General features: G+C 42.9%; 1 protein-coding gene across 7 annotated transcripts in view; it reads right to left on the reverse strand.

Moving 5' to 3' along the window:
• ACMSD (aminocarboxymuconate semialdehyde decarboxylase) overlaps window positions 1–26,817 on the reverse strand; it is a 62,043-nt gene that overhangs the window by 28,668 nt on the left and 6,558 nt on the right. For 4 of the 7 annotated variants that reach the window (XM_006062938.4, XM_025277187.3, XM_025277214.3 and 1 more), the window contains exons 2-8: window positions 25,825–25,869; window positions 15,645–15,741; window positions 10,946–10,995; window positions 9,357–9,593; window positions 4,247–4,340; window positions 1,587–1,682; window positions 321–493 (exon numbers count right to left, since the gene is read on the reverse strand). In XM_006062938.4, the coding sequence (XP_006063000.2) occupies window positions 321–493; window positions 1,587–1,682; window positions 4,247–4,340; window positions 9,357–9,593; window positions 10,946–10,995; window positions 15,645–15,741; window positions 25,825–25,869 (792 nt within the window). The remainder of the gene's footprint in view (window positions 1–320; window positions 494–1,586; window positions 1,683–4,246; window positions 4,341–9,356; window positions 9,594–10,945; window positions 10,996–15,644; window positions 15,742–25,824; window positions 25,870–26,817) is intronic. The other 3 variants (XM_025277196.3, XM_025277218.3, XM_044936090.2) reach the window with 3 other exon arrangements.

Here is a 26,817-nt window from a genome sequence, read left to right on the forward strand (position 1 = left end):
GTGATGAGTCACTTCCTTAGGATCACTACACAGGTGACCGTAGGAAGAGGAACTTATCTGGGAGCTACCAGCCATGTGGGTTATCTGGGATTTCCCTGGCATACATCCATGACGGTTTCCTGGTGACACATGGTCTGTGTTGAAGGAGATTCTGGATAGGATACCCCGTGTGAGCAAACTTAATTCCATACTTTAATGTCCCTCTTTTTTCTTCTAATGCCTCTTCCCCCATACCCCTTTTATGGAGAGACACCAGGCAACTGGTTGTTGGTCCTGCACTCTACTCCCCGTAAGTTATCTGAATAGCAGTTCTGGCTTACCTTTCCTATGACATCTGTTAACAGTTTGAGGGCCAGAGGATCATGAACCAAGGAGTCTGTATAAAAGGAACCAAGGTATTTCTTTGGGTTGGTTGGATTGTCCTGTGCACACAGATCAGGACGCATGCTGAATCCATGGGAGATTCTTCCAACTGTGAAGGGGAAGGAACCACCTGCAAGTAAAACGCATTCCTGAGAGGTTAGTGTTACTTGAAAAGGATTCTTTTCAATCCTCATGTTGTATGCAAGGAGAAGTTCCTATAGCCCAGCTAATTAACTACATTTACAGAGGACCTACTGGGTTCCAAATGCTGAAAGATGACCTAGAATAAAGGAGCCAGAATATAGAATGAAGTTAACTCATTTAGAAATTCAGATTTAAGGAATGCATCCTAGGGAGAGAAGCCAAGTGTGTAAAGATATGTGGTCAAGATTTTAAAAATGAAGTGTCTTATGATAGAAAAATACAGAGGCAACCTATCAGTTGGGAAATATTTAAATAATGATGGCATATCCATAAAACATATTGCTATACATACAACCATCAAAAATGATGATGGTCTGTACTCACTGACATTGAAAGATGTCTCTATATGCTGATGAGAAGGAAAAGCAGATTAGAGAACAGTATGTACAGCTGGATATTGTGTGTATGTAACCAAGAATTTAAAACTCATTTACCTATAGAGACAGGAAAGCAGGAAATGTAAAGGAATGAAACAAGCCTATTTCTAAACAATAGTGAATGGTAAAGACTATTGCAAACTGGAAAGCTTATCGTCTAACAGACAAAGCAAAATCAAGTAAACTGTGCCAGCCAAACTAAATTTGTCTGCCAAAGTGGAATTTGGTCCTTGAAACATGATATATTTTATAACTAAAACAGTGACTAGAAGGACCAAATTGTATCCCTCCAAAATTGTGTCCCTGATCCCCAGTGTGGCTGTATCTGTAGGTAAGGCCTTTACTGAGATAATTAAGGTTAAATGAGGTCATAAGCTTGGACTGGTCCTCATAAGAAGAGGACGACACACCTAAACTCTCTCTCTCTCTTCCTGTGAACACACACAGAAAAGGACTGGTGAGGACATAGTAAGGCAGCCTTCTGTAATGCAGGAAGAGTCTCACCAAAAACCAACCCTGCTGGCACCTTGATCCTGGAAATCCATAACTCTGAGAAAACACATTTCTGTGGTTTAAGCTGCCCAGACTGTGGTCGTATTTTGTTCTGGCAGCCCAAGCTGACCAATACAGATAGGGTCTTACCTCCATGTGCAAAGCACACTTTCAGTTTAGGAAACTTCTCAAACACTCCACCCATGATCATGGAACAGATGGCTGCAGTGGTCTCAGCTGGCATTCCTGGAAGAGGAAACAGTCATGATGTATAGGGATTGTCACTACAAGCAAGAGGTTCAGTGATGCTAATGGCAGGGGAATAGCACCTTACTGTAATTGTCAGTGCTGAGAAACACAGTTTCCCTGTGCCCCAGCATGGCTTGGTTTTATGCAGGCCATGACTTTGGCAAGCAGAAACCTTGGGACACCCCCTATTTGCCACTTGCAAGTGAAGTCATCTAATGGCTAGAACAGTCGAGGAGCGAGAGGACCTGGCTTTTGTCCTGATTCTTCCAGCTTCCATTTTGGATTCAGTGGGTCAAGTAGAGTACAGTGAGTCTAGGCTGAACCCTTCTTCTTTCACTTTTTTTGCTTCTTGGCCTTTGAAACTGATATAATACCCTTGAGTCTGGGGGTCTTCACCTGTGAAATGGGGACAGTACTGCCCATCTTGCAAGGCTATGCAAGGCCTTGCAAAGATGATATTGGGAAAGTTCTTGGCCAGAATTTCACATTACAGGTGCTCAACAAATATGAATTGCCTCCCTGTGTTTCAGTTTTCCTCATCTGTAAAATGGGAATTATAATGGTTACTTCTTGCCAGTTAGTGAGTGCTCAGAAAGTATCAACTAATATTAATATTCCTGCCAAATCTTTGCTGTCCCCTTAGAGCTGAGGTTGAAAGTAACTGGATTAAAATGAATGATTTCAAGTGCTTTGTGCTTCTAGAAGAGGTGGCTGGCTGGTCCACACCTGATGCTTTCACGTCCATGGAGTCAATCTGGGCAATATTTCCAGATGACTGTTTTTCAGTCTGTGATTAAGAACTCTCTGGGGTGGAGAAGTAAATGGCAACCCACTCCAGTGTTCTTGCTTGGAAAATCCCATGGCCAGAGGAGCCTGGTAGGCTACAGTCTATGGGGTCATTAGTAAAGAGCATGTTTCATGTTTAAAAAAAAAAAAAGAAGAACTCTCTGGGGGCTCTGTGACTGAGCCCTGGGCCTTCTGGAGAAGCTGACTCTCTGGCTGCTGAATGGGGCTTTACTGGTTGCTCATCCTGCCTTAGGCCTGTCACTGTTCCATAGACAGAGAGGCCTCTGGCTCCCTCAATCCTTAGCCTCTTGAGAATTCTGGAAGCATGGTGTATTCATCTCTATCTGGGAGTGGTTTGTGGGCAGAGTTTCCCTCCAGTGGGGAGATGAGTAGCATCACACGTGGACAGTAACCCCATGTACATTGTCCATATAGGAGCCAAAGTGGAATATTTATAATGTGAATTGGATCATGACCCCCCTGCCTGCTGGGAATTCTCCAGTCTGTTAAAGACTGCCTTTACATCCAGAATAAAATACTGAAAGTAGTCTGCTTGTTTATGATCTGTGGACTTGTTTGTCACCTCTGGCTTCAGAAGGGCAGAGGTTTTGCCCATGCTTGGTATATCCTTAGTGCCAGGTACAGGGCCTGACCTGCTGGAAAGGATCAATATATATTTGTGTTGCAAAATAAGTTATGAGATGATCCTCTGGGTAAATGCTCTCCTTTGTTTTTCCTGTGGGAAGTTGCAATACAAATATGTTTGTGGGACTTGTCAAAGTGTGTTGTATGAATTGAGAAGAGATTTTCTTTGAAGCTGCAGAGCACTGAGGCTTCTTAGGTTATCTCTTCTAACTGCTGCTCCAGAATTTGGTGGGGGATGGGGAGGAAGCTGCCTTACTAAATTCATTGGTCTCCAAAAGCAATGACAGGGGCATAAAATGTCAGGGCAGAAAGAGAATCCAGACCAAGTCTTATTTGAGTCTGGTAGGCCTAGTAGAGATCTCGCCTCCTTTTCCTAGTAGAAGTCTCTCCTCTTATCCTCAGGTGGAAGCATGAGTGAACAGTGCGGGTGGGGAAGAGCATGTACAGGGAACTTGAAGGCCTGGTCCTTCGATGGGGGAAGTTGACCTTCTACTCACAGTTCCAGGGTTCTCATTTGTAAAGGCTGATGCTATCACTGGCTTCTAAAAAATCTATTAGACAGGCATGGCTGCTTTTTTTCAGAGACTTTTTTGGGAGTCCGTGTAGTGAGGTAGCTTTGGAGTCAGGCAGATTTGCTTTTTCACTTTTTAACTATGTGACTTGCACAACTTACCTAACCACTTTGAGACTCAGTTTCTTCATCTTTAAAATAGATATTTTAGGGAATTCTCTGGCGGTTCAGTGCTTAGGATCCTGAGTTTCCACTACAAGGAGCATGAATTTGATCCCTGGTTGGGGAACTAAGATCCCTCAAGCTATGTGCATGGCAAAAAAAAAAAAAAAAGAAAAAAGGCTATTATAATGTTAACCTCATAAAGTTTTGTGTGAATAAGATTAAAATTAAATGAAGTAACCTAACTAAATCATTCTGCTATGCACTTGGAACATTATAAATCAACTGTACTTCAATTTAAAAAATTAAATAGATAATACATACAGCAATAAGAACTCAATAACTCACAATCCTGTCAATTATTCATATTTTCCCTCTTTGACATAATAGCATCCATAGATAACTGGAAAACACCAAGGGCTTGACTCTCTTTTCCAGATCACAAGCTGACACGAACCTATGAGCCAAGGGAACCAGTATTTGGCCATCCGTCCATCCATCTGCATGTCCCAGGGGTGCACAAATAGGGAACAGTTCAGCCTTTCAGCCTCCTTCAAAGAAGCAATCAGAGGGTGAGGGGGTTATTGGGATGAGCCAGCAAATATAGGGCACTATTTTAGGGTATTACTTTTCTCTGGGTCTATATTGATCTGAATAAATAAACTATTTTTGAAGTTTTTTCTGATCTATATAACAGAATCATTGAAAAACTAACTAAAAAAGGACACTTAGAATTAACAAGGGTGTTGGTTAGAATCAAAAATAGCATTGGCAAAACACTCAAGGATTGATCTCACACCTCAAATGCCAAGGAAATTTCACCTGCCGGTTCCTATTTGGTCCACTCTTTCAGAAGGATTGCTCAGATTGTATCATTGGAGTCATAGTTGGAGTGTTCCCTCCTCTGCCCCTCCTGGAAACCCAATGATGTGGAAAGTGAGGAATTGATGGGCTGGGAGCCAGGGGCTCATGACTGTCCTGGAGCAAGTTGGCCTGACCTATATCATCTGGCCTCTCCGAGTCTGACATTAGGTGGGAATTTCTGGGATCTACAGGCACTCACAAAGCCTCAGGACCACAGCTGAGCGGCTGTGAGCAAGATGACTTGAGAAAGGGAAGAGCTCTCAGTGCTGCAGCAAAGCAGGTACTGAAAAGAATGTCATGAGCACAACTGCTCCAGGACCTTTTGGGAACTGGAAATACCATCTGGAGGGCATGACCTTTACTTAACACAATGTTTAATTAGAAAAGGTCCTCTCAACAGGTGTTTAATATTAGTGGCTTGCCATGGTTCAAAACAAATTTCCTTGGAGCATTTCTTTTCCAAATATATTAAGGTGCTGGGATGATTCATCCTACGTCTACATATAAACATTTGGGCCAATCAGGCTGATGCAATGTGACTTGTGTGCATAAACATTTTCAAAATGGAGAAATAGTCCTGGGACAACAGATGATTCTGAAAGTGGCAGGCAAAATGTAGATTGAAGAAAGGACTTCTAATTCAAAAGGTTCCAGGGAGTGGAAGAGACATAAATCTCTTGAAGGGAGAGGAGCTAGTTGGTTTCTACTAGTGGATGTAGGCTGGGGAGTATCAACTTCTTGGGATGGTTTGTGCTTGATAAAGGCACATGATCATGGTATCTTGGTGGGATTTCACTCTTCATGAGGATAAAACTTCATTCTGTGTAATTGTAATGGTTCATTTCTATTCAGTTAAAATTAGCACATATTTTTGATCACCTTTGGCATATGAGACATTGTAGAGAAAATAAAAATAAGTCACTTACACCTTCAAAATCATGATAACTCTAAATTTATTGAGCACTTACTATGTGCCAAAAGGATCACAATAAACTGGAAAATTCTGAAAGAGATGGGAATACCAGACCACCTGACCTGCCTCTTGAGAAACCTATATACAGGTCAGGAAGCAACAGTTAGAACTGGACATAGAACAGACTGGTTCCAAATAGGAAAAGGAGTACATCAAGGCTGTATATTGTCACCCTGCTTATTTAACTTCTATGCAGAGTACATCATGAGAAATGCTGGGCTGGAGGAAGCACAAGCTGGAATCAGGATTGCCAGGAGAAATATCAATAACCTCAGATATGAAGATGACACCACCCTTATGGCAGAAAGGGAAGAAGAACTAAAGAGCCTCTTGGTGAAATGAAAGAGGAGAGTGACAAGTTGGCTTAAAGCTCAACATTCAGAAAACTAAGATCATGGCATCTGGTCCCACCACTTCATGGCAAATAGATGGGGAAACAGTGGAAACAGTGGCTGACTTTATTTTTCTGGGCTCCAAAATCACTTTAGATGGTGATTGCAGCCATGAAATTAAGATGCTTACTCCTTGGAAGGAAAGTTATGACCAACCTAGACAGCATATTAAAAAGCAGAGATATTACTTTGTTAACAAAGGTCTGTCTAGTCAAGGCTATGGTTTTTCCAGTGGTCATGTATGGATGTGAGAGTTGGACAGTGAAGAAAGCTGAGCACCAAAGAATTGATGCTTTTGAACTGTGGTGTTGGAGAAGACTCTTGAGAGTCCCTTGGACTGCAAGGAGATCCAACCAGTCCATCCTAAAGGAGATCAGTCCTGGGTGTTCATTGGAAGGACTGATTTTGAAGCTGAAACTCCAATACTTTGGCCACCTGATGAGAAGAGCTGACTCATTTGAAAAGACACTGATGCTGGGAAAGATTGAGGGTAGGAGGAGAAGGGGACAACAGAGGATGAGATGGTTGGATGGCATCACCAACCTGATGGACATGAGTTTGGGTAAACTCCGGGAGTTGGTGATGGACAGGGAGGCCTGGCGTGCTGCGGTTCATGGGGTCTCAAAGAGTCGGACATGACTGAGTGACTGAATTGGCTGACTGACCATGTGCCAAAACTGTTATATTTATATAGATGTATATTATATATATAATATTATATATGGGCTTCCAGGTGGCGCTAGTAGTAAAGAACCCGCCTGCCAAGGTAGGAGTCGTAAGAGATGTGGGTTTGATCTCTGGATTGGAAATATCCCCTGGAGAAGGGAATGGCTGCCCAGTCCAGCATTCTTGCCTGGAGAATCCCATGGACAAAGGAGCCTGGTGGGCTATAGTTGATAGGGTCGCATAGAGTTGGACATGACTGATTTGACTTAGCACGCATGCATATATGTATGTATTATATATATAGCAATTTCACAATTGTTAACTAGCTTAATCCTTTAGGAGATGAGTACTTTTTATTATTCCCATTTTATAGAGAGGGAAACTAAGGCAGATAGAGGCTAAGTAAGTTACTGAGGTCTTCTGGCTAATAAATGGTAGGCAGTTTTCCACTGCCACTCTGCTTCATACAACAAAGTTATTTTTATACCTGAAAACTGATGTGAGCATGTTGTTGGGTTCCTTCACTGAGAACAGAGGTCTAGGAGATTAGGGGGACAATCAGGTGCTCTGGAGCTTTGGCTGACCTTGCAATGACAAAGCCAATTTGGCTCACAGAAACTCCTCTCGTTTGTTTCAGCAAGTTAGTGGTGAGGCTGGCAAGTCTTGCTAACCAAACAAATGTGCTGTCAACCCCAGGACATCACAAGTCAAATGGGGCCAGGATGCTTTCTTGAATCCCCACAGAGACTGGCAGACCCCAAAACAGCCTAGTTAGAATGATTAATTGAACTGATCACATAAATGAAAATATTTATTTGGACCCCAACTGGCTGCTGTTGCTTTCTGAGCACCTTAGTAATTCATAAAGCTAAGTCCAATGAATAATAAAATGACTTATAGCTGAAGGCTTGCTCACACTGTGCTGAAACAATTTTATACACAAGTAAATAAATCCTCTTTTCAGAGCTCATTAAAGTTTCTAGAAAACTTTTGCTGGATCAGTTCAGCCACTGCAGCCAATAATCTTCTGGGAGTGCAATATTTAGAGGAGCATTAAATCTTTCAGGTTATTAGGAGGCAATTTAACAGGCAGTGCCCCAACTGGTGGGCAGTGTCCATAGGCACAGACATGGAAAACATCCTGCATGTAGTCAGAGCTCAATAAATAATAAATGAAATAAATGATCAGTGATTATAGTACCTGATGGGTCCACCAACATGTACTTGATTCATTACTGAAGATTTTGTGTTTACAATGAAAATAGCCAAAAATGATACTATTATCATTCTAGGAGAGAAGAAATTTTTTAAAATGCAATTGAATAAAGAATTATGCATCTTGAATTCTGGAATTAAGGAAAGCAGATTTAGGTACAGAAAGAACCTCCCAAAGTAGAGAGGACCGTGGGATTGTGGACTCTTCTGCTGGATATTTCAGAAATGGCTGCCACTGCATTTTTGAAGATATATTTTATTATGCAATGTTTCAAATATAGAAAGTTATAAACAATAGTGCAATGAACAGCTATACATTTACTATCTAGTATCATCAAATATTAACATTGTGGTGGTATATTTTTGTTGCATATTTTTATTATACTACATTTAAAAATAAATGGTTTAAAAAGTATCTTAATTGCGAGTCGGTTAAATAAAACAAGACATATTGCAATACTATGCAGTTACTTTAAGTCACGCATTGGGAGAATTTTCACTTAGGTTAGAAATTCTCAATTAGAATATAAAATCACATGTATAATAGAATTCCAATTCCATTAAAATATAAAATATGCAGATGTATGCACATAAAAAGATAAATGTACTGTTAACCATGGTTAATCATCTTTGGGTGGCAGAATTATGGGTTATTTTTGTTTTCCTATTTATTTAAAATATAGTCAATTCACAATATTGTGTTAGTTTCAAATGTACAGCATAGTGATTTTTTTTTTTTTTTGCAGACTATATTCCATTATGGGTTATTACAAGGTATTGGGTTTAATTCCCTGTGATGTACAGTAAATCCTTGTTGCTTTTTTTAGTTTATGTATAGTTATTTTTCTCCTTATGCTTTTCTATATTTTCCACAATTGGATTACTTCATAGTTTTGAAAAATGATAAGAATTTTTTTCCAAAGCAAAAGTAAATACTTTGGGGCATGTCATTAACCTGATCCTTTTGCACAGTAGCTGTGATGTGGGTAATAATTTGGCTTCCAAATGAAACCTCTTTATTTAAATTAAAAAATTTTTTATTTTATATTGGAGCACAGTTGATTAACTATGTTGTATTTCAAGTGTATAGCAAAGTGATTTGTTTACACATATACATGTGTCTATTCTTTTTCAAATTCTTTCCCCATTTAGGTTATTACAGAATATTGAGCAGAGTTCCCTGTGCTTTATAGTAGGTCCTTGTTGGTTATCTATTTTATTCCAAATTAAACTTTAAAAGGAGAGCAAGAGGGCTCAAAAGAAGAGAGATTTCACTGAGTTAAGGCTGCCCTGGGAAGCATTTTCACTTGTCCCTTTTTTAGTAGGCTGGCCCTTCCTGTGGGGGAGCTCTTTCCACAGTCCCCCTGCATCCAGCTTGTCATCAGGCATTTCTCCAACCCAGGGACACCCAGCACGGTGCCTGCTCCACGTTGGCTGAGTGGGCACCTCATACTCACCGCGTACACTGGGAAGAGTTCCCGTGCGTTCAGGTCCCACTCGTTGATGTGGGAGCCGATCTGAACCCCGGGAAAGCCCAACTTCCTCACACAGCGCTCCATCTCCTTAACCGCCAGCTCAGGGGCCTGCATGGGCAACGTCCCCAGACCCACAAACCTCCTGGGGTGGCTCGCAATGGTGGCAGCTAGGTCGTTGTTCAGAAGCTGGCACAGGTCTAAAGTGTCCTGAGGTTTGGCCTGGTGGAGACAGGCAAGGGAAAGCACATGGTTCAAAACCTACTTTAGATATTTACTCTGCTCAGCACCTCCTCTAGGCTCAATCATTTGTCCCTCCCAGTGGCTTTACACCTCATAAACCTGAAGCACAGTTTGAGATAGGCACTTGGCCACAGAAGACCCAGAAGCCAGTCATTACCAAGGTAAAGAAAACTGCTAGGATATTGCTGATTAATTAGCAAACTGATGTAATCAGGGCCTGGAATCCTACACTAGACATAGAATGAGGGCAGACCTTCCACCAACCCAGATAGGAGCCTGCAAGGCTCCCCCCACCCACACCAGGAACTGAGCCGGATATCAGGGCACCTCCTTGTCACGCCTCCTTGGGGATGTCAGGCTGCTCATGAACCTCTCCTGTCCCTGTCTTTCTCCTTGTCCTTCCTGTTGGCGGTAACACTCAAAGAGTTACCTTATTAGCAAGATGCTGATGCAGACAACGTTTGCTTTCTGTTCTCCTAACTCTCCCTCCTTCCTTTCTGTCTTTCTTTTCAACATCATCCCACCCCACTGCTAAGAATTTGGTACTCTCCAGCAATGCCAGTTGTCCAGTTAGAATAGCACGCAATCAGGTAAATTCAGGTATCTTGAGGTCTTAGGGTATTTTTATTTTAAGCGGTGAATTTTATCATAGGAACAGATAAGTATTGAATCACTGATACTGGAATTATGAGCATAGGTGGCGGAGGTGAGAATAGGTGGTATTTCCAATGCTCCTTAAATCACCACATGCCTGAATATTTATTTGGTTGAGCGGGTACTTACTGTACCTCCAACTACTTACAAAAGTGTCCTTTTGCAGGCTTGCCATCATGCCTGAAACTTTTAGCACTCAAGATTTAATCACTTGGGGAAAGACATCCAACTCAAGGAATCCTGTTTCAAATTGTGTGTATTTCCATGGGAGAGGCAACATATTAGGCCATCATCATCACTCCTGTCACCTCAAAATCTTTATCACTTTAGAATAAACTGGTTTGTCAGTTACTGAGCCTCGCTTGGCAGGAATGAGTCAATAGGTCATTCTGACGGAGATTAAGATTGAGTCTAGAATTGTGCTGTCTAGTGGAAATCCAATTCAAGTTACATAGTAACGTGCAGCTATTGGCTACCATACTGGACTATGGAGTTCTAGAGCAAGGACATGACTAGGAAGACGGGCCTGGGAGAGAACAGTGCAAGTGTGAGGGGTCTTGCTGATCTCTAAAGGAGAGTTGGGTGGGCAATGTCAAGACAAGGCATCTGTCTACTTGCTAGGGAACTGGATGTGAACCTTTTTTCACCAAGGAGATGGATTGAGATTTCACACTCACCCAGTAGCTAAACATGACGGGAACCGTGGAAAGGGCTTGCACAGTCACCCCTAGACACAGAACCAAAGGCAAAGCCAGTGAGAAGAATGACCCAGGCACCTCTGCATTTCCCAGGGCCTTGGAGCCTAGGAAGTCTCCATCCCACCTTCCTTCTGCTCTCCCCTCCCTCACTGTGTCTTCCCTGTCTCCTTCTCTCAGGGTCTCTGTCCTAGGCTTCTCTCATCCCTCAGCCTCAGTTCTAAGAGGAGGAGGAAAGACTGGACAAAAATGAGATCATTGAAGAAAAACTAAAATGCCTGTTTTTCAAAGGTTATTTCAACAACTGTGAAGTTGTATTTAAGCAAGGCATTTCCCCATCAGTTTTTTTAAGGTGTTTCATCTTAGGTCATGCACGACAGAGTATATTTCTCAGTCACCTTCCTGGCCCTGTAATTCATCTCCTAAGTGAGTCTGGGTAGAGTCCCACTGTCTGGAATGCCCAGAATGAGGCCCTGAGTGTGGTTCCAGATTCCAGCATCCAGGATGCCTAAACTGTCTGATAGTCACACTCCTGGAGCTGGGGTATTGGGAGAGATGCTGCCAAACCAAGGATGGGCCCTCTTTCCCTCATACCCACATCCAACTCAACAGTAAGTCCTGTTTGCTCTACTCCAGTTCCTTTTATGCACTCACCCCTCCCCATCTCTTGCCACTGCCTGGTCCAAGCCACCAGCATTTCCTATGGGGACTGCTGCAGAAGCCTCCAAGCTGGTCTCCTACCATCACTCTTGTCCTCTTACAGTTTGTTCTCCACTTGGAAGCCAGAGTAAGTGTTAAAACTTAGATCAAGTCACTCTATTATTCAAAACTTCCAAGTACTTTTAGAGTAAAATCACACTTAGAGTAAAATCCAGACTTGAACATGGTATAAGGCTCCACACAGTCTCTCCTGCTCACACTGAGCTTCATTTGCCTCCTGCCTGTTCTTTGGAGCTCTTTCCTGCCCCAGGGCCTTTGCACGGCTATTCCATCTGCCTAGAATGCTCTTCTTTTGGCTCATCACAGGATGTGCTCCTTTTCACCCCAAGAGCTCTGTTCAAACACCAGATTCTTGGCGAGGCTTTCCCTAACTCCATGCATTCTCTGTCTCACTGTTCTGTTCTTTTAATGTTCTGTGACTTATTACAGTCTGTCATGACTGTAGTTAATTGTTTATTCTGTGCCATTCCTTACTTGATCATAAACACCACATGAACCTGTCTGTCTATGTCCCATCCCTAGTGTCCAGAATAGTGGCTGGCATGTTGAACATACCCATATATGAAAACATAAATCATTGTTTAGTGAGGACTAGACCCTACAGCTTTTGATTACAGAGCATCGTTAAACATTGCCACAGATAGGATTTGTGTCCATTGATTAGTTTGCAACAAACAAATCCCTTTCAACTGTAAAATCTTCACATTTTACACAAATGCTTTTGCTTACATTATTCTGCTTAATTTCTCCACTTTATAGATTGGATCTAAGGTCACATGGCCTGCCAGAGGTGGGATGAAGCTCCTGTCCAGCTTGGCTCCTTCCCTATACCCCAGTGGCCATCACTTGTCACTGCATTTCCTATTAACATAGTAAATTGCATTATTTATGTGCTGATTTATTTGGATAGCTATTCTTTAGTCTCTAGGAATTGAGAGGGGAAAAAACAAGTCTAATCCAATTAGAGCTGATATTTTAAAAAAACAAACAAACAGGTGTTTAAAAGTTTGGCATAGCACAGCGTTCCCCAAATTTACCACTTTACCTTGAGTAAAGTGGGCAGAGGCCAGGGGTAGAGAGAAGTGACATCATAAAAACAAATTCAGAGGCCTTCCTTTAGAAACTCTGACTCAGTGGATGGGGCCTAAAAAACATTTCTAGTAAGCACCCCAGGCAATTCTTATCCTGAGGGAGGCTTGGGAAAAGCTCTCTTGGAAGAGTGAAGGAATGGGAGAGACAGTCCCGAGTACAGTCCCAGCTCTACCATTTACTGTTGTGTGTTCCCAAGCAAATCATTTAAACCCTTTGCATCCCTCAGGTGGGAATAGTTACAACAATGCCTGCCACGTAATGTGATGAAGTAACTCAGGAGCTACCAATTACATTTGTCTCCCGGTGAAAGTGGCATGGCATGCTGAGATCTTCTGTGTTGTGCCTTTTCATTTTATTTTCTTACCTTGGCGGAAGCAGAAGGATACACTGTTAAGCCCTTGTGGCCAGACTGCCTGGGTTCAAATCCCTGTTTTGCCCCCTATAAGTTATGTAATCTTGGACAGATTGCTTAACCTCTGTCCCTAAGTTTCTTCATCTGTAAAATGGGTATAATAATAGTTGCTACTGCCTATGGTTGTTATAGAAATTGACTTAATACATGTTGGGTGCTGAGAACAATGCCTGGAAACAAAATAAATGCTCAGCAAGGGTTAGCCATGACTGTTCTCTTAAGGATAGCCATGGAATGAAACACACAACCAAAACCAAAGGGGACATTCTTTATCTAACCTGCAGTCTTGAACAATAGTTCTGACACTAGTCATCATTTCCACTAGTTTTCCCCTTGAGAGGTGGGAGCTCTGGTTCAGCTTGGGCTCTGCTATCAGTCTGGGAAGCCAGTTCTCTCTCCAGTGCCCCTCCCATCCCTGTTCTAGAACAGGGGCATGTGTACTGTTTTCTCTGGAATGGCCTATAGAGGTGCTTCAGGCTGTCCACAAAGTTCAATGTCAATGCAATTTAGACATGCTTTTAATTATTTTTAAAAAATCTATAAAGCAATATCTGGTCTAGAGTGCATGGATGCGTGTGTGCATGCTAAGTTGCTTTAGTTGTGTCCCAGTCTTTGCAACCCAGTGAACTGTAGCCTGCTAAGCTCCCCTGTCCATGAGATTCTCCAGGCAAGAATACTGGAGTGGGTTGCCATGCCTTCCTCCAGGGGGATCTTCCCAACCCAGGGATCTCTTATGTCCCCTGCATTGGCAGATGGGTTCTTTACCACTAGCGCCACCGGGGAAGCCCATCTAGCTTAGAGTTGCCAGAGACCACCTGCTCATTTTGGGGCTGATGGTTCAACTCAGTTTGTGCAGACCTTAGAATAAAATGTCTCCTGCTATCTCTGTGTATGTACTTGAACTTCTCATGCATTTGTCTTTGGTTATAAAGGTGGTAGATACAAACTCTTTTGTTTGTGTATATGAACTGTTTGTTTTCTGGATTAAATCTAGACTACTGATGTTAAAATTTAGGCCTGACAGTGTTATTGTGGGGGCTCCTCATCACAGCCCCTGGGCATGGCCCATGGGTGTACAGAAGGCTGGGTGCCCTTGTTGGAGCACACTCTCCTTGGTGGCACAGCCAGCCAGGTAATAACAAGTGAAAGCACAATGTGGCTGTCATGCCATACTTTAAAAATTAAATTTTATTTATTTTTCATCCCCGTCCATCATATCATATTTTAGATAGGCTTTCACAATTCTTTTGAACTGGGGGGACTTGTTTGATTTTTAAATATAGGATAAGGAATGCAAGCAGTTATTAGAAATTGTTATTGATTTAGCTAGGAAATAAAAATTTCTTAACTCTCCCCTTTCAAATGTCTGGATTGGTTTTATTGTAGAGTATAGTGGGACTATCTGATTGCTTTTTTGTATCTGCTCCTGCTTCCACCCCATGTGTGTCCGTGGGGATGTTCTGGGTACTGTGCTAAAGCAAACTGCAGGAACAAGTTGAATCCTGACTCAACTAAGAAAGCAGTTGACATCTTTAATCTGTGAATTCTAATATTTACTGTTTTTGTTTGTTTGTGTGTTTGGCCATGCCATATCATGTGGGATCTTAATTCCCTGACCAGGAATGGAACCCAGGACCCCTGCCCTGGAAACCCAGAGTCCTAACCACTGGGTCACCAGGGAAATCCCTAATTCTTACTGTTTTAATTGGCTCTATAAGTAAATACTATGCATGTGAATTTAACATTTTTAAAAGAATAAAATACTACTTTTATATTTTTGATAATATAGCATGTGTGCATGTGTGCTACGTTGCTTCAGTCATGTCTGACTCTCTGAGACCGTGTGGATGGTAGCCCTCCAGGCTCCTCTGTCCATGGGATTTTCCAGGCAAGAATACTGTAATGGGTTGCCATGCCTGCCTCCAGGGGATCTTCCCGACCCAGGGATTGAACCTGAGTCTCTTATGTCTTCTGTATTGTGCAAGAGGGTTCTTTACCACTAGTGCTACCTAGAAAGCCCCGATAACACAGCATTCTACTTTAAAACAAGTGTACCTAATTTGGGGGCTTCCCTGGTGGCTCAGACGGTAAAGAATCTGCCTGCAATGCAGGAGACCTGGGTTCAATCCCTGGGTTGGGAAGATTCCTCTGGAGAAGGAAATGGCTGCCCCCTCCAATATTCTTGCCTGGGAAATCCCCTGGACAGGGGTGCCTGGGAGGCTACAGTCCATGGGGTCTCAAAGAGTCAAACACAACGGAGCACACACATATCTAAATTTTAAATCCACACTCCAAAAACATTATAGTGGAGGGTGCCATCCCTCCCCCAGTGAAGCTGGAACAGTGGAGAAAATGGGATCAGAGGTTGCCATCACATAAATCATGTAAGGTAATCAAAGGGCAGACTTGCCTCTAACATCAGATGGAAACATTGATACCTTTTCTCATTGTAAGTACCTGTTTGGTCCATTTCTCTAAGACGAGCTTCTGGATCCCAGCAGTTCTCTTGGACCACTCTGAAGACCTTCCCATCTTTCAGCATCTTTGCTTCTCCCTACGACAGAAAACTCACATCAGCAAAAGGTGACCTAAGCTTGCTTAGCTGGAGAAAGGAACGGTAATCCACTCCAGTTTTCTTACCTGGAGAATCCCACGGACAGAGAAGCATGGTGGGCTACAGTCCATGGGGTTGCAAAGAGTCAGACATGACTGAGTGACTAACACACACACACACACAAGCTTACTTAGATTAATTCTTCCTTGTATGCTTTGGAATGTGGTTCTCCCCTAATCTTTTTAGGCATTTTTCCTTAATCCTTGAAGAAGTACAAATTTGTTTGTTTAGCAGAACTCAACTTGTTTTCCCCCTGCCTTAATATTGACTTGGATTTGAAGGGGTGTGCTCTGTGGGTGTCAGAGGCTGGATACAGAGAGAACCAGGTCATGGTCATGACCTTTTGGGACTATACAACTGAGGATTGTGTAGGTTACCTTGCCATTCTGAACTGCTGGCTCCAAAAGCTAAGAGGATGGCCCAGGATCTGGAAAACTCTAGATTTATAACATTTTAGAACTGGTAAATGGCACCCCACTCCAGTACTCTTGCCTGGAAAATCCCATTGTCGGAGGAGCCTGGTGGGCTGCAGTCCATGGGGTTGCCAAGAGTCAGACACGACTGAGCGACTTCACTTTCACTTTTCACTTTCATGCATTGGAGAAGGAAATGGCAACCCACTCGTGTTCTTGCCTGGAGAATCCCAGGGACAGGGGAGCCTGGTAGGTCTATGGGGTTGCACAGAGTCGGACACGACTGAAGCGACTTAGCAGCAGCAGCAGTAAGGACTTCTGAGGTAGGCCATTTTGTCCATCCCTGTTTTTTGTTTTTTTTTTTTAAATATTTATTCACTTATTGATTTTTGGCTGTGTTGGGTCTTTGTTGCTGCACTCAGGTTTTCTCTAGCTGCAGTGAGTGGGAGTTACTCTTCTTATTGCAGTGGCCTCTCTTGATGCGGAGCATGGGCTCTAGGCATGCAGGCTCAGTAGTTGTGGCACATGGGCTTAGTTGCTCCACGGTGTGTAGGATTTCCCAGACCAGGGATTGAACCCATGTCCGCTGCATTGGCAGGTGGATTCTTAACCACTGGACCACCAGGGAAGCCCCAACTTCTTGTTTTATAAAGAAGCAACAGATGGATAGTGAGAGGAAATAATTTGTCTGGCAGAGCAGGGCCCGCGGATGTCAGGACCTGCAGGGGGAGGCAGGCCATGCGGTGACCCAGTCTAGATGTGCACGTGAAGTTTGGTGCTGAGCTGCTGCTTCTCCCAGGCATCGTGCCTGCCTTGTACACTACCTTTTAATACTCAGGGAAGGCGGGCCAAACTAAATGGCTTCTCAAAGCATGGCTGCTGCTGCTGCTTAGGCTCTAAATTGAGCTTCAGGTTGCTGATCCCTAAAGAAAGGGAAAAGTTCTGATCAGGTCCCTAAAATCATACTGCTCAGGTTCAAATCATTATTCTGCAACTTATTGTATAGCCATAAGCAAGTTAAACATCTCTGAACCTCAGTTTGCTCTTTTTTTGTTGTTTGTTTGCTCTTTTTTTCATTATAAAACATGTTAATTTAGCACCTACTTTACTTTCTCTGATGTAAAAACTTTAAGGATATACAGTTGGAAAAAGAAAGGATACACACTTGAGGAAAAAAGACAAGTTAATAATCTACCACTAAAATTTAGGTCATAAGCATGGAGATTGGAAGGACTGAGAAAAGGAAGAAATTAAGGCACAGATTTCCATCCATGGAGACAAAGAACAGAGTACTTGAGTTGATTGGGCAGAGGTTCCATAAGCCTACTATTTTTGTAGATATTAGTAGTTTATTATTTAAAAATGTGTTTTATTGAAAAATAGTTGATTTACAGAGTTTATTAATTTCTACTACACAGCAAAGTGATTCAGTTATCCTTCCCAAGATGGTATAATGTGCCACCAAGATCCCCCTTCAAGAATAGAGGAGTTGGGAGTTCCCTGGTGGTCCAGTGGCTAGGACTCTGTGTTTTCACTGTGGGGGTCTGGGTTCAATCCCTGGTTAGGGAACTAAGATCCCTCAAGTTGTGCAACATGGCCAAATAAAGAAAAGAGGATTTCTTCTCCTAGCTTCTGAGAATTGCCAGGGAGTATTGCTGGCAGACAGCTCTCAGTTGTCAGTCCCTATGGAGAAAATAGGAAGATTGCCTTGGGTGAAGAGAACCACTTCCCTCAAAGTCCTGCCTCATTTCCAGGGAAGCCCATTTCCAATGACTGATTACTGTGGAGCAAAAGGCCCCTCTTCTTTGCCCCCCACACCCAACTTGGGACCCCTGTGGAGGTTAACTCTAGAGCTTCTTAAGGGTCAGCTTAGACCTCTGTTGAGAACATCACAGCTCAACATTGCCCTGTTTTACCCTACTTCCTCCTTTTCCCTTCCACTGATGTCCATTCTGAGAGCACTTCCTATTAAACCTTCTGCATGCTCATCTCTATCTCAGAGTCTGATTCCCAAGGAACCTCAGAACCTCACCTGTGACTCTTCTGATTCTTAAGTTCTAGTTTTAATACTGTCTACAAATGAGTCTAAATATAGCTGATATTTCAAATGTCTGGTATTGTGTATCACTAAAAAGTGTATTTTATAGAATGACCATGTTATCCAGCAATCCCACTGCTTGGCACATATCCAGACAAAACTTCAATTCAAAAAGATACAAGCACCCCTATGTTCATAGCAGCACTATCCACAATAGCCAAGACATAGAAACAGCCTAAATGTTCATTGACAGATGAATGGATAAAGAAGATGTAGTACAATGAAATACTATTCTGTCATAAAAAGAATGAGATAATGCCATTTGCAGCAGCATGCATTCAACTAGAGATTATCATACTAGGTAAAGTAAGCAAGAGAGACAGAAATACCATATAATAGCATGTATACGTGGAATCTAAAATTTGGCACAAATGAACCTACCTATGAAACAGAAACAGTCTAAAAGACATAGAGATCAGACTTGTGGTTGCCAAGGGGGAGGACGATGGAGGAGGGATGGCCTGGGAGTTTGGGTTTAGTAGATGCAAGCTATTACATATACAAATAGTGGACAAGAAGGAAAATAATAGCGCAGGGGGAAAAAGAAAAAATATGTATTTTAAAATTCTCTTTTATCAACAGATTTCCATTCTCTTCCCCCTTCCCCAGGTGCCCACTCAAGCTCTACCTCTAGACCATGCAAGCTACTAGACTGGTTGGGCTTGACGTGCAGAGCTGGCAGAAATGACCCAGACACTGTCACCAGGAAGCAGCCTCTGCAGCTGTCACTTTAAAGTTTCTGAAGGACAGCTCCATGGGAAGCTATGTTACAACCCTTCCAGCTGTATTCACTCAACCTGCTACTGCTCATCTCTTGCTCAGACCTGCTTGTCCTCCTGGCTCTATTGCATCTCTCCTTGAGGTCAGCATTATCTTTCTCACCCCTCTGAGACTACATCATTTTTTTCACTTCCCTCTGCTTGACATGTCACCATCCCATCCACTTTCCAATATGTCTCCAAAATAGACCCTGCAGGGATCCACATTTCTCCACCTCCACTGCTCCAGCCTTGGTCCGAGCCCTATCTTCTCTCATCTGAATGATGCTGCAGCCTCAAGCCTGATCTCTTTCTGCTTTCATTCTTATTCCTGTCTAACCCAGTCTCCACAAAGCAGCAGAGTAAACTCGTAAAACCCTAAGTCAGATCTTGCTAGTTCCCCACCGGAAACTCTTGAATGGATTTCTATTGTCCTGAAGATGAAATGCAAACCCCTTAACCTGACCTAAGGGGCTTCATCATCTAACCCCTGCTTGTCCCCACAACTTAATCATGTGTCTCAGTTCAGTTCAGTAGCTCAGTCATGTCCGACTCTTTGCAACCCCATGAATCGCAGCACTCCAGGCCTCCCTGTCTATTACCAACTCCCGGAGTTGACTCAGACTCACGTCCATCAAGTCAGTGATGTCATCCAGCCATCTCATCCTCTGTCGTCCCCTTCTCCTCCTGCCCCCAATCCCTCCCAGCATCAGAGTCTTTTCCAATGAGTCAACTCTTCGCATGAGGTGGCCAAAGTACTGGAGTTTCAGCTTTAGCATCATTCCTTCCAAAGAAATCCCAGGGCTGATCTCCTTCAGAATGGACTGGTTGGATCTCCTTGCAGTCCAAGGAACTCTCAAGAGTCTTCTCCAACACCACAGTTCAAAAGCACCAATTCTTTGGCACTCAGCTTTCTTCACAGTCCAACTCTCACATCCATACATGACCACAGGAAAAACCATAGCCTTGACTAGACGGACCTTTGTTGGCAAAGTAATGTCTCTGCTTTTGAATATGCTATCTAGGTTGGTCATAACTTTCCTTCCAAGGAATAAGTGTCTTTTAATTTCATGGCTGCAGTCACCATCTGCAGTGATTTTGGAGCCCCCCAAAATAAAGTCTGACACTGTTTCCACTGTTTCCCCATCTATTTCCCATGAAGTGATGGGACCAGGTGCCATGATCTTCGTTTCTGAATGTTGAGCTTTAAGCCAACTTTTTCACTCTCCCCTTTCATTTTCTTTTTTTTTTTTTTTTTATTAATTTTATTTTATTTTTAAACTTTACATAACTGTATTAGATTTGCCAAATATCATCAAGAGGCTTTTTAGTTCCTCTTCACTTTCTGCCATAAGGGTGGTGTCATCTTCATATCTCAGGTTATTGATATCTTTCCCGGCAATCTTGATTCCAGCTTGCGCTTCTTCCGGCCCAGCATTTCTCATGATGTACTCTGCATATAAGTTAAATAAGCAAGGTGACAGTATACAGCCTTGACGTACTCCTTTTCCTATTTGGAACCAGTCTGTTGTTCCATGTCCAGTTCTAACTGTTGCCTCCTGACCTGCATATAGGTTTCTCAAGAGGCAGGTCAGGTGGTCTGGTATTCCCATCTCTTGAAGAATTTTCCACAGTTTATTATAAATAGGCTCTTTGTTAACTCTGTTCAAAATATTCTAAGTATTTTGTTTGTTTTCTGTTTGGAAACTGATTGACTGAGCTAAAAAAATATATATATATAAATATATTAAATAATCCTATGTCCTTTTATATAGGTGCATGTACATATAAGTAAAATCATAGGAAAATGTCTGGAAAGATACCCACCAAACTGTTAATAGGAATTACTTTTGAGGATGGGGAATGCTGATCCAATGAAACTGTAGCTTTATCTTCAACAGCTTAAATTTAAAAAGAATTTACTCAGATTCTACTTATGTAATGGAAAATTAATCTTAAAAATAAAAACATGAAATGAGGACATTGGGCAAAATGAATGGCTTTCAGTCAATTTTGGTTGAGAACCCCATATTATAAGGAATATTTTCCATTGTGACCCAGTACATCTGTATATATCTATTTATAAAGATACAAACTTGAGGCAAAAGTTTCATGAAACAACACTTACCCTCACCGTGAACAGTTCAGTTTACTCGCTCAGTCGTGTCGGACTCCTAGCGACCCCATGAATTGCAGCATGCCAGGCCTCCCTGTCCATCACCAACTCCCGGAGTTCACTCAGACTCACGTCCATCGAGTCAGTGATGCCATCCAGCCATCTCATCCTCTGTCGTCCCCTTCTCCTCCTGCCCCCAATCCCTCCCAGCATCAGAGTCTTTTCCAATGAGTCAACTCTTCGCATGAGGTGGCCAAAGTACTGGAGTTTCAGCTTTAGCATCATTCCTTCCAAAGAAATCCCAGGGCTGATCTCCTTCAGAATGGACTGGTTGGATCTCCTTGCAGTCCAAGGGACTCTCAAGAGTCTTCTCCAACACCACAGTTCAAAAGCATCAATTCTTCAGTTCTTTGGTGCTCAGCCTTCTTCATAGTCCAACTCTCACATCCATACACGACCACTGGAAAAACCATAGCCTTGACTAGACGGACCTTTGTCCTTTGTTGGCAAAGTAATATCTCTGCTTTTGAATATGCTATCTAGGTTGGTCATAACTTTCCTTCCAAGGAATAAGTGTCTTTTAATTTCATGGCTGCAGTCACCATCTGCAGTGATTCTGGAGCCCAAAAAAATAAAGTCTGACACTGTTTCCCCATCTATTTCCCATGAAGTGATGGGACCAGATGCCATGATCTTCGTTTTCTGAATGTTGAGCTTTAAGCCAACTTTTTCACTCTCCACTTTCACTTTCATCAAGAGGCTTTTGAGTTCCTCTTCACTTTCTGCCATAAGGGTGGTGTCGTCTTCATATCTGAAGTTATTGATATTTCTCCCGGCAATCTTGATTCCAGCTTGAACAGTACATTCTGCTATTTTCTTTTGTAATGTATTTTATTTTTAAAGCTGTCCTAACCCACTGAATTGATATTATTACTCATTGTTAGGTTGCTATGCTATGCTAAGTCACTTCAGTCATGTCTGACTCTGTGCGACCCCATAGACGGCAGCCCACCAGGCTCCCCGTCCTTGGGATTCTCCAGGTAAGAACACTGGAGTGGGTTGCCATTTCCTTCTCCAATGCTTGAAGGTGAAAAGTGAAAGTGAAGTCGCTCAGTTGTGTCTGACCCTCAGCGACCCCATGGACTGCTGCCTTCCAGGCTCCTCCATCCATGGGATTTTCCAGGCAAGAGTACTGGAGTGGGGTGCCATTGCCTTCTCTGCATTGTTAGGTTGCAACCCATTAAACACTGGACTAGATGATCCCTAGGCCTACAGTCCTATGGTTTTTTATCTTCATAAAAGTTGCCCGCTGTCTTGCCCTTCCCACCCTCTGAATTCGCTCACTCTTTTGCTCAGCACAATTTTGTCACTATCTGTATGTTCTTTATTCATCTGAGTGTCTTCTTGGCTCCCCAGTGAGAGGGAAATCATTTTGAGAGCAGGAACCTGATGATTGAAGATCACACAGAATAGTGTGGGTGAAAATACTAAGTGTGATCGCAATGGTGTGTGTGTTTGTATTTCAAGGGCCTGAAAAACACTCAGACGTCGATGGCCCATGTATTTGAACTGGGCCGTGGATCTGGCCTCCCTTAAACGCTGCGGGTTGTTCCTGCCATCAGCACTTAATTCTACCCTACCCCATGCTGCTCCTGAGACGAGGGTGTACATAGTTTTAGAAATTTTCAACCAAATATTTCAACCCAAGGACAAATGATGTTTTTCAGTTCTGAACAAGGCTTTGCCATGGGAAACAATACCCCTTGATTCATTCCAAAAGCATTGAAAAATCAAAGGTTAAGAAGAGAAACAAATAGGGCAGACCAAAGGTGTGTTTGGGAAATACCTTTCAGGAAATAGGAATCTCTGAGGTAAATCGGTCATGGATGGGGGACAGAAAATATTCACAAAAGGAATGTAGGCAAATAAAAAGGAATTGCTCTAAGCTGAATTTGCAATTTGTATGTATTTGTATGTCGTTTTCCAGTGACTGTGATCCCTGACCACTGTAATTATAAAAAAAAAAAATACCAATTTAGTTCTGCTTTGGTTTGCTTTGTTTTGTATTTGAAATGGAGGAAAGGAGAATATCACTTTGATTAGACTACTGTTATATCCAATTTTGCTGGAACTATGCAAGTGGTAGTTGTTTGAGTTTTTTTTGTTTGTTTTGTTTTTGTTTTGAGAAATGCTGTTATGTTTACCAAACTTCTCTTGACACAAAAATGAAATGAAGGCCATTCAGATCTAGTCATGAAGGGTAGAAACTGCAGCCTGGGACATGGAGTAAAAAAAAAAAGTTACAGGCTGCTCATCCTTCACTTGGGGCTTCCTAGTAGCCTTGTCATCATCTCCACTCAGCTTATTTTCTCTTTTGGGCAGACTTGAGAGCCAGCTTAGGGCTTCCCGGGTGGCTCAGTGGTAAAGAATCCACCTGCCAATGTAGGAGATGCTGGAGACACAGGTTCAATCCCTAAGTTGAGAAGATCCCCTTGAGGAAGAAATGAAAACCCACTCCAGTATTCTTGCCTAGAAAATACCATGGACAGAGGAGACTAGTGGGCTATAGTCTATTGGGTTGCAAAGAGCTGGACACGACTTGATGACTGAGCACGAGCAGGAGGCCAGCTTAGATCACCAGCTCCCAGGCTAGGAACTGGCACTTTTCATGGGAGAAGTGCAGTCTGGTGTCTAAACTGGCACTTAGTGGGCAGTCTTTGATGAAGGTGAGAATGAGCTGCCCCATAGATTCTGATGTTTAAAAAACTCTTTAATGATTCCTCACTGCCTTCAGGATCAAGTACAAAGGCCTAAGCCCATCCCCCAAGGCCCCGTTTGATGAGGCTTCTGCCTACCTCTCCAGCTTCTTCCTACCACCTTGCCCCCAAAACTCTTATATGCCTCTATCTGACCCCTACAGAGTACACTAGGTGACCTTTTAATGCTTTTCCTTTTTTGGCCATGCCGCATGGCATGAGGGATCTTGGTTCTCTGACCAGGGATCAAACCTGCACTCCCCATATTGGAAGTGCAGATTCTTAACCTCTGGACTGGCAGGGAAGTCCCCAGGGGACCTGTTTAAGCTATTAAGACCTTTCAAGGAGGTTGCATTGCATTGAGGCTAAAATCTGGCCTCCTTAGCATGTCCTTCAAGTCTGTCCATAATCTGGTCCCTGCTCGCCTCTTTTCCTGCCATCTCCCCTTGCACCACATCTTAGCCAAACTGCCTTCCTTCTTGTTCTTTGAACACAGCCCTTCCACACATGGCAGCCTTTTTAACTGCTATTCCCTCATCCAGGGACACTCTTCCAGGGTTTTCCTTCTCATCATCTTAAGTCTTTGCTAGCTCCCCAACCAGCCAGCCCAGACAAATCTCCCAGTCACCCCTTGTTCCAGCACTGCTTTTTATTCCATCCTCTGAAGTGATTATGTTTGTTTGCTGCCCCTAGAATTTGAGCAGGGAGCATGTCTGTCTTGTTCACCAGCATATTCCATGTGTCTAGCCTGGTGGGCCTGGCATCAAATAGGTGTCATAAAAATCAGTGAGTGAGTGAGTGGATAGAGCCAGTGGTTTTCAAGCTTGAGTGAATATCAGAGTCAACTGGAGACTTGTCAAAATACAGATTGCTGGCGCAATCCTCAGCATTCCTGATTTTGTAGGTCTGAGGTGAGGCCCAAGAATTGGCCTTTCTCCCAAGTTCCCAGGTGACGCTGAACTTGCTGGTCTGCAGACCATACGTTGAGAAATGCTGATGCCAGCCCTGGCCAAGTGCTTGAGTTCTGGGCTTACGGATGTTTAATATCCCCATGCCTTCGCTCCCTGTCTTTGTTTTCTTTTTTCCTTTATTCCTCAGGCAAACCTTCACCTCTGCTTCCAGACTCAGGAAGAGCATCACTTCTTCCAGGAGGCCTTCTCCAAATCCTTGGTGCCCAAATCTATATCCTCCAGTACCTGGTCCTTATCTTGTCACAGTGCCTTGAATTATCCCTGGTCTTCCCATACCCCCAGTCCTTCAAGGCTAACTTAGTCATGTTTGTGCTTTGCTGGAAGCTCAGGAGGGTTCCCCCTGCCCTCCATGAGGGCATGTGATGCCTCTGAAAATGAAGTTGGCCCAGACCCCTAGTTGGCAGCTCACTCTCAGGCCTCATTATGTGCTAAATGCTTTGCCCCAAGTCTTCCTCCTCTTGCTCTTTCCTCAGACTAAACTCCACCCTTAATAACAGTGGCTTCTTCTTGGTTTTGTCTCCATGTTTAATTTCTCCACCTGCGCTCAAACCTAAACTCTTCCATGTATTTGGTCGGCCTTACTATACTGTCATAACTGTTGAGAGAGCTAGGTCGCTTCCTTGAGGCAGAGTAATGCTAAAATTGGTTCCAGGGCAAAAAATAAAAAAAAAAAAGAGAGAGAGAGAGATTTCTTCATGGCTTCTCCAATTTCAATTTTATCTTTCTAAATGCTGCTCTTTGAAGTTACACCCATTTTTCAAAATTCTTTGGAGAAACCTCAGTGCTGCCTACTATAAAGCTCAGTTGGAGGGCAAAAGAGTTGGGGGTCCCTGGAGGACCGAGTGCAGGAAGGTCTCAGACTCAGTTTGTCCAGGGGTCTGAGGCATAGTTGTTCTTTGGGAGACACTCACCTTGCCATTGTGTTGGAGCTGCACCCAGCCTCCATAACCGAATCTCTGTGGGGAAAGGGGAGAACAATCAGACTAGAAGACCACAGCAGAGAGGACTGCAAGAAGGCGGAGTCCCTGGGCCAGAGCATCCAAGTGCCATCCTTTCAAACAACTTCCCATTTCCTTTCCCATGCCCATGACCACTTATTCCATGTTTATATTCCAATCAGGTTATTTTTTCTGGAAATTTTCAGGAAGAAAATTCTATATCACAGAAGTGCTAGTTTTATTATTTTTTTTCCTAATGCATGTTATAGCATGTTAAAAATTTGTTTTATTTTTTATATTTTTAATTCATTTATACATATTACTTTATTTTTCTGGCCATGTGGTATGTGGGATTTTAGTTCCTCAATCAGGGATCAAACCCATGCCCCCTGCAGGAGAAGTGTGGAGTCTTAACCACTGGACCACCAGGGAAGTCCCTGCAATTTCTGGATAAGGATGAACATTAAAAAATATTTGCTTGTGTACCACCTAAAATCCTTTTCAGACCACTAGCAGTACAGGCTGGAAGGACCACTCTTTAGGAAATACCATCTTAGAACATTAACCCTGCTCTTCAAACTGTGGGATGCAATCCGTGAGTAGATCATGAAATCAATTTAGTAGTTAATAACCCAGATGTTCTGAAAACCTGAAATAGTATGTGTAACAGACACCACTGGTATCCTACCCATATTCCTTCCCTGTAGTGCTTCTGTGAACGCCAGCCCTCTTTCAAGCAAAAGCGCTCACATTTTTTGGACAAGATTTTCCCTTTTGCCATTGGAGCCAACTTTGATTAACCAACCTCTGACTTTTCACTTTCATGCATTGGAGAGGGAAATGGCAACCCACTCCAGTGTTCTTGCCTGGAGAATCCCAGGGACGGGGAAGCCTCATGGGCTGCCGTCTATAGGGTCGCACAGAGTCGGACATGACTGAAGTGACTTAGCAGCAGCAGCAGCAGCA

The sequence above is a fragment of the Bubalus bubalis genome, chromosome 2 (assembly GCF_019923935.1).
Source record: "Bubalus bubalis isolate 160015118507 breed Murrah chromosome 2, NDDB_SH_1, whole genome shotgun sequence".
Classification (NCBI taxonomy): domain Eukaryota; kingdom Metazoa; phylum Chordata; class Mammalia; order Artiodactyla; family Bovidae; genus Bubalus; species Bubalus bubalis.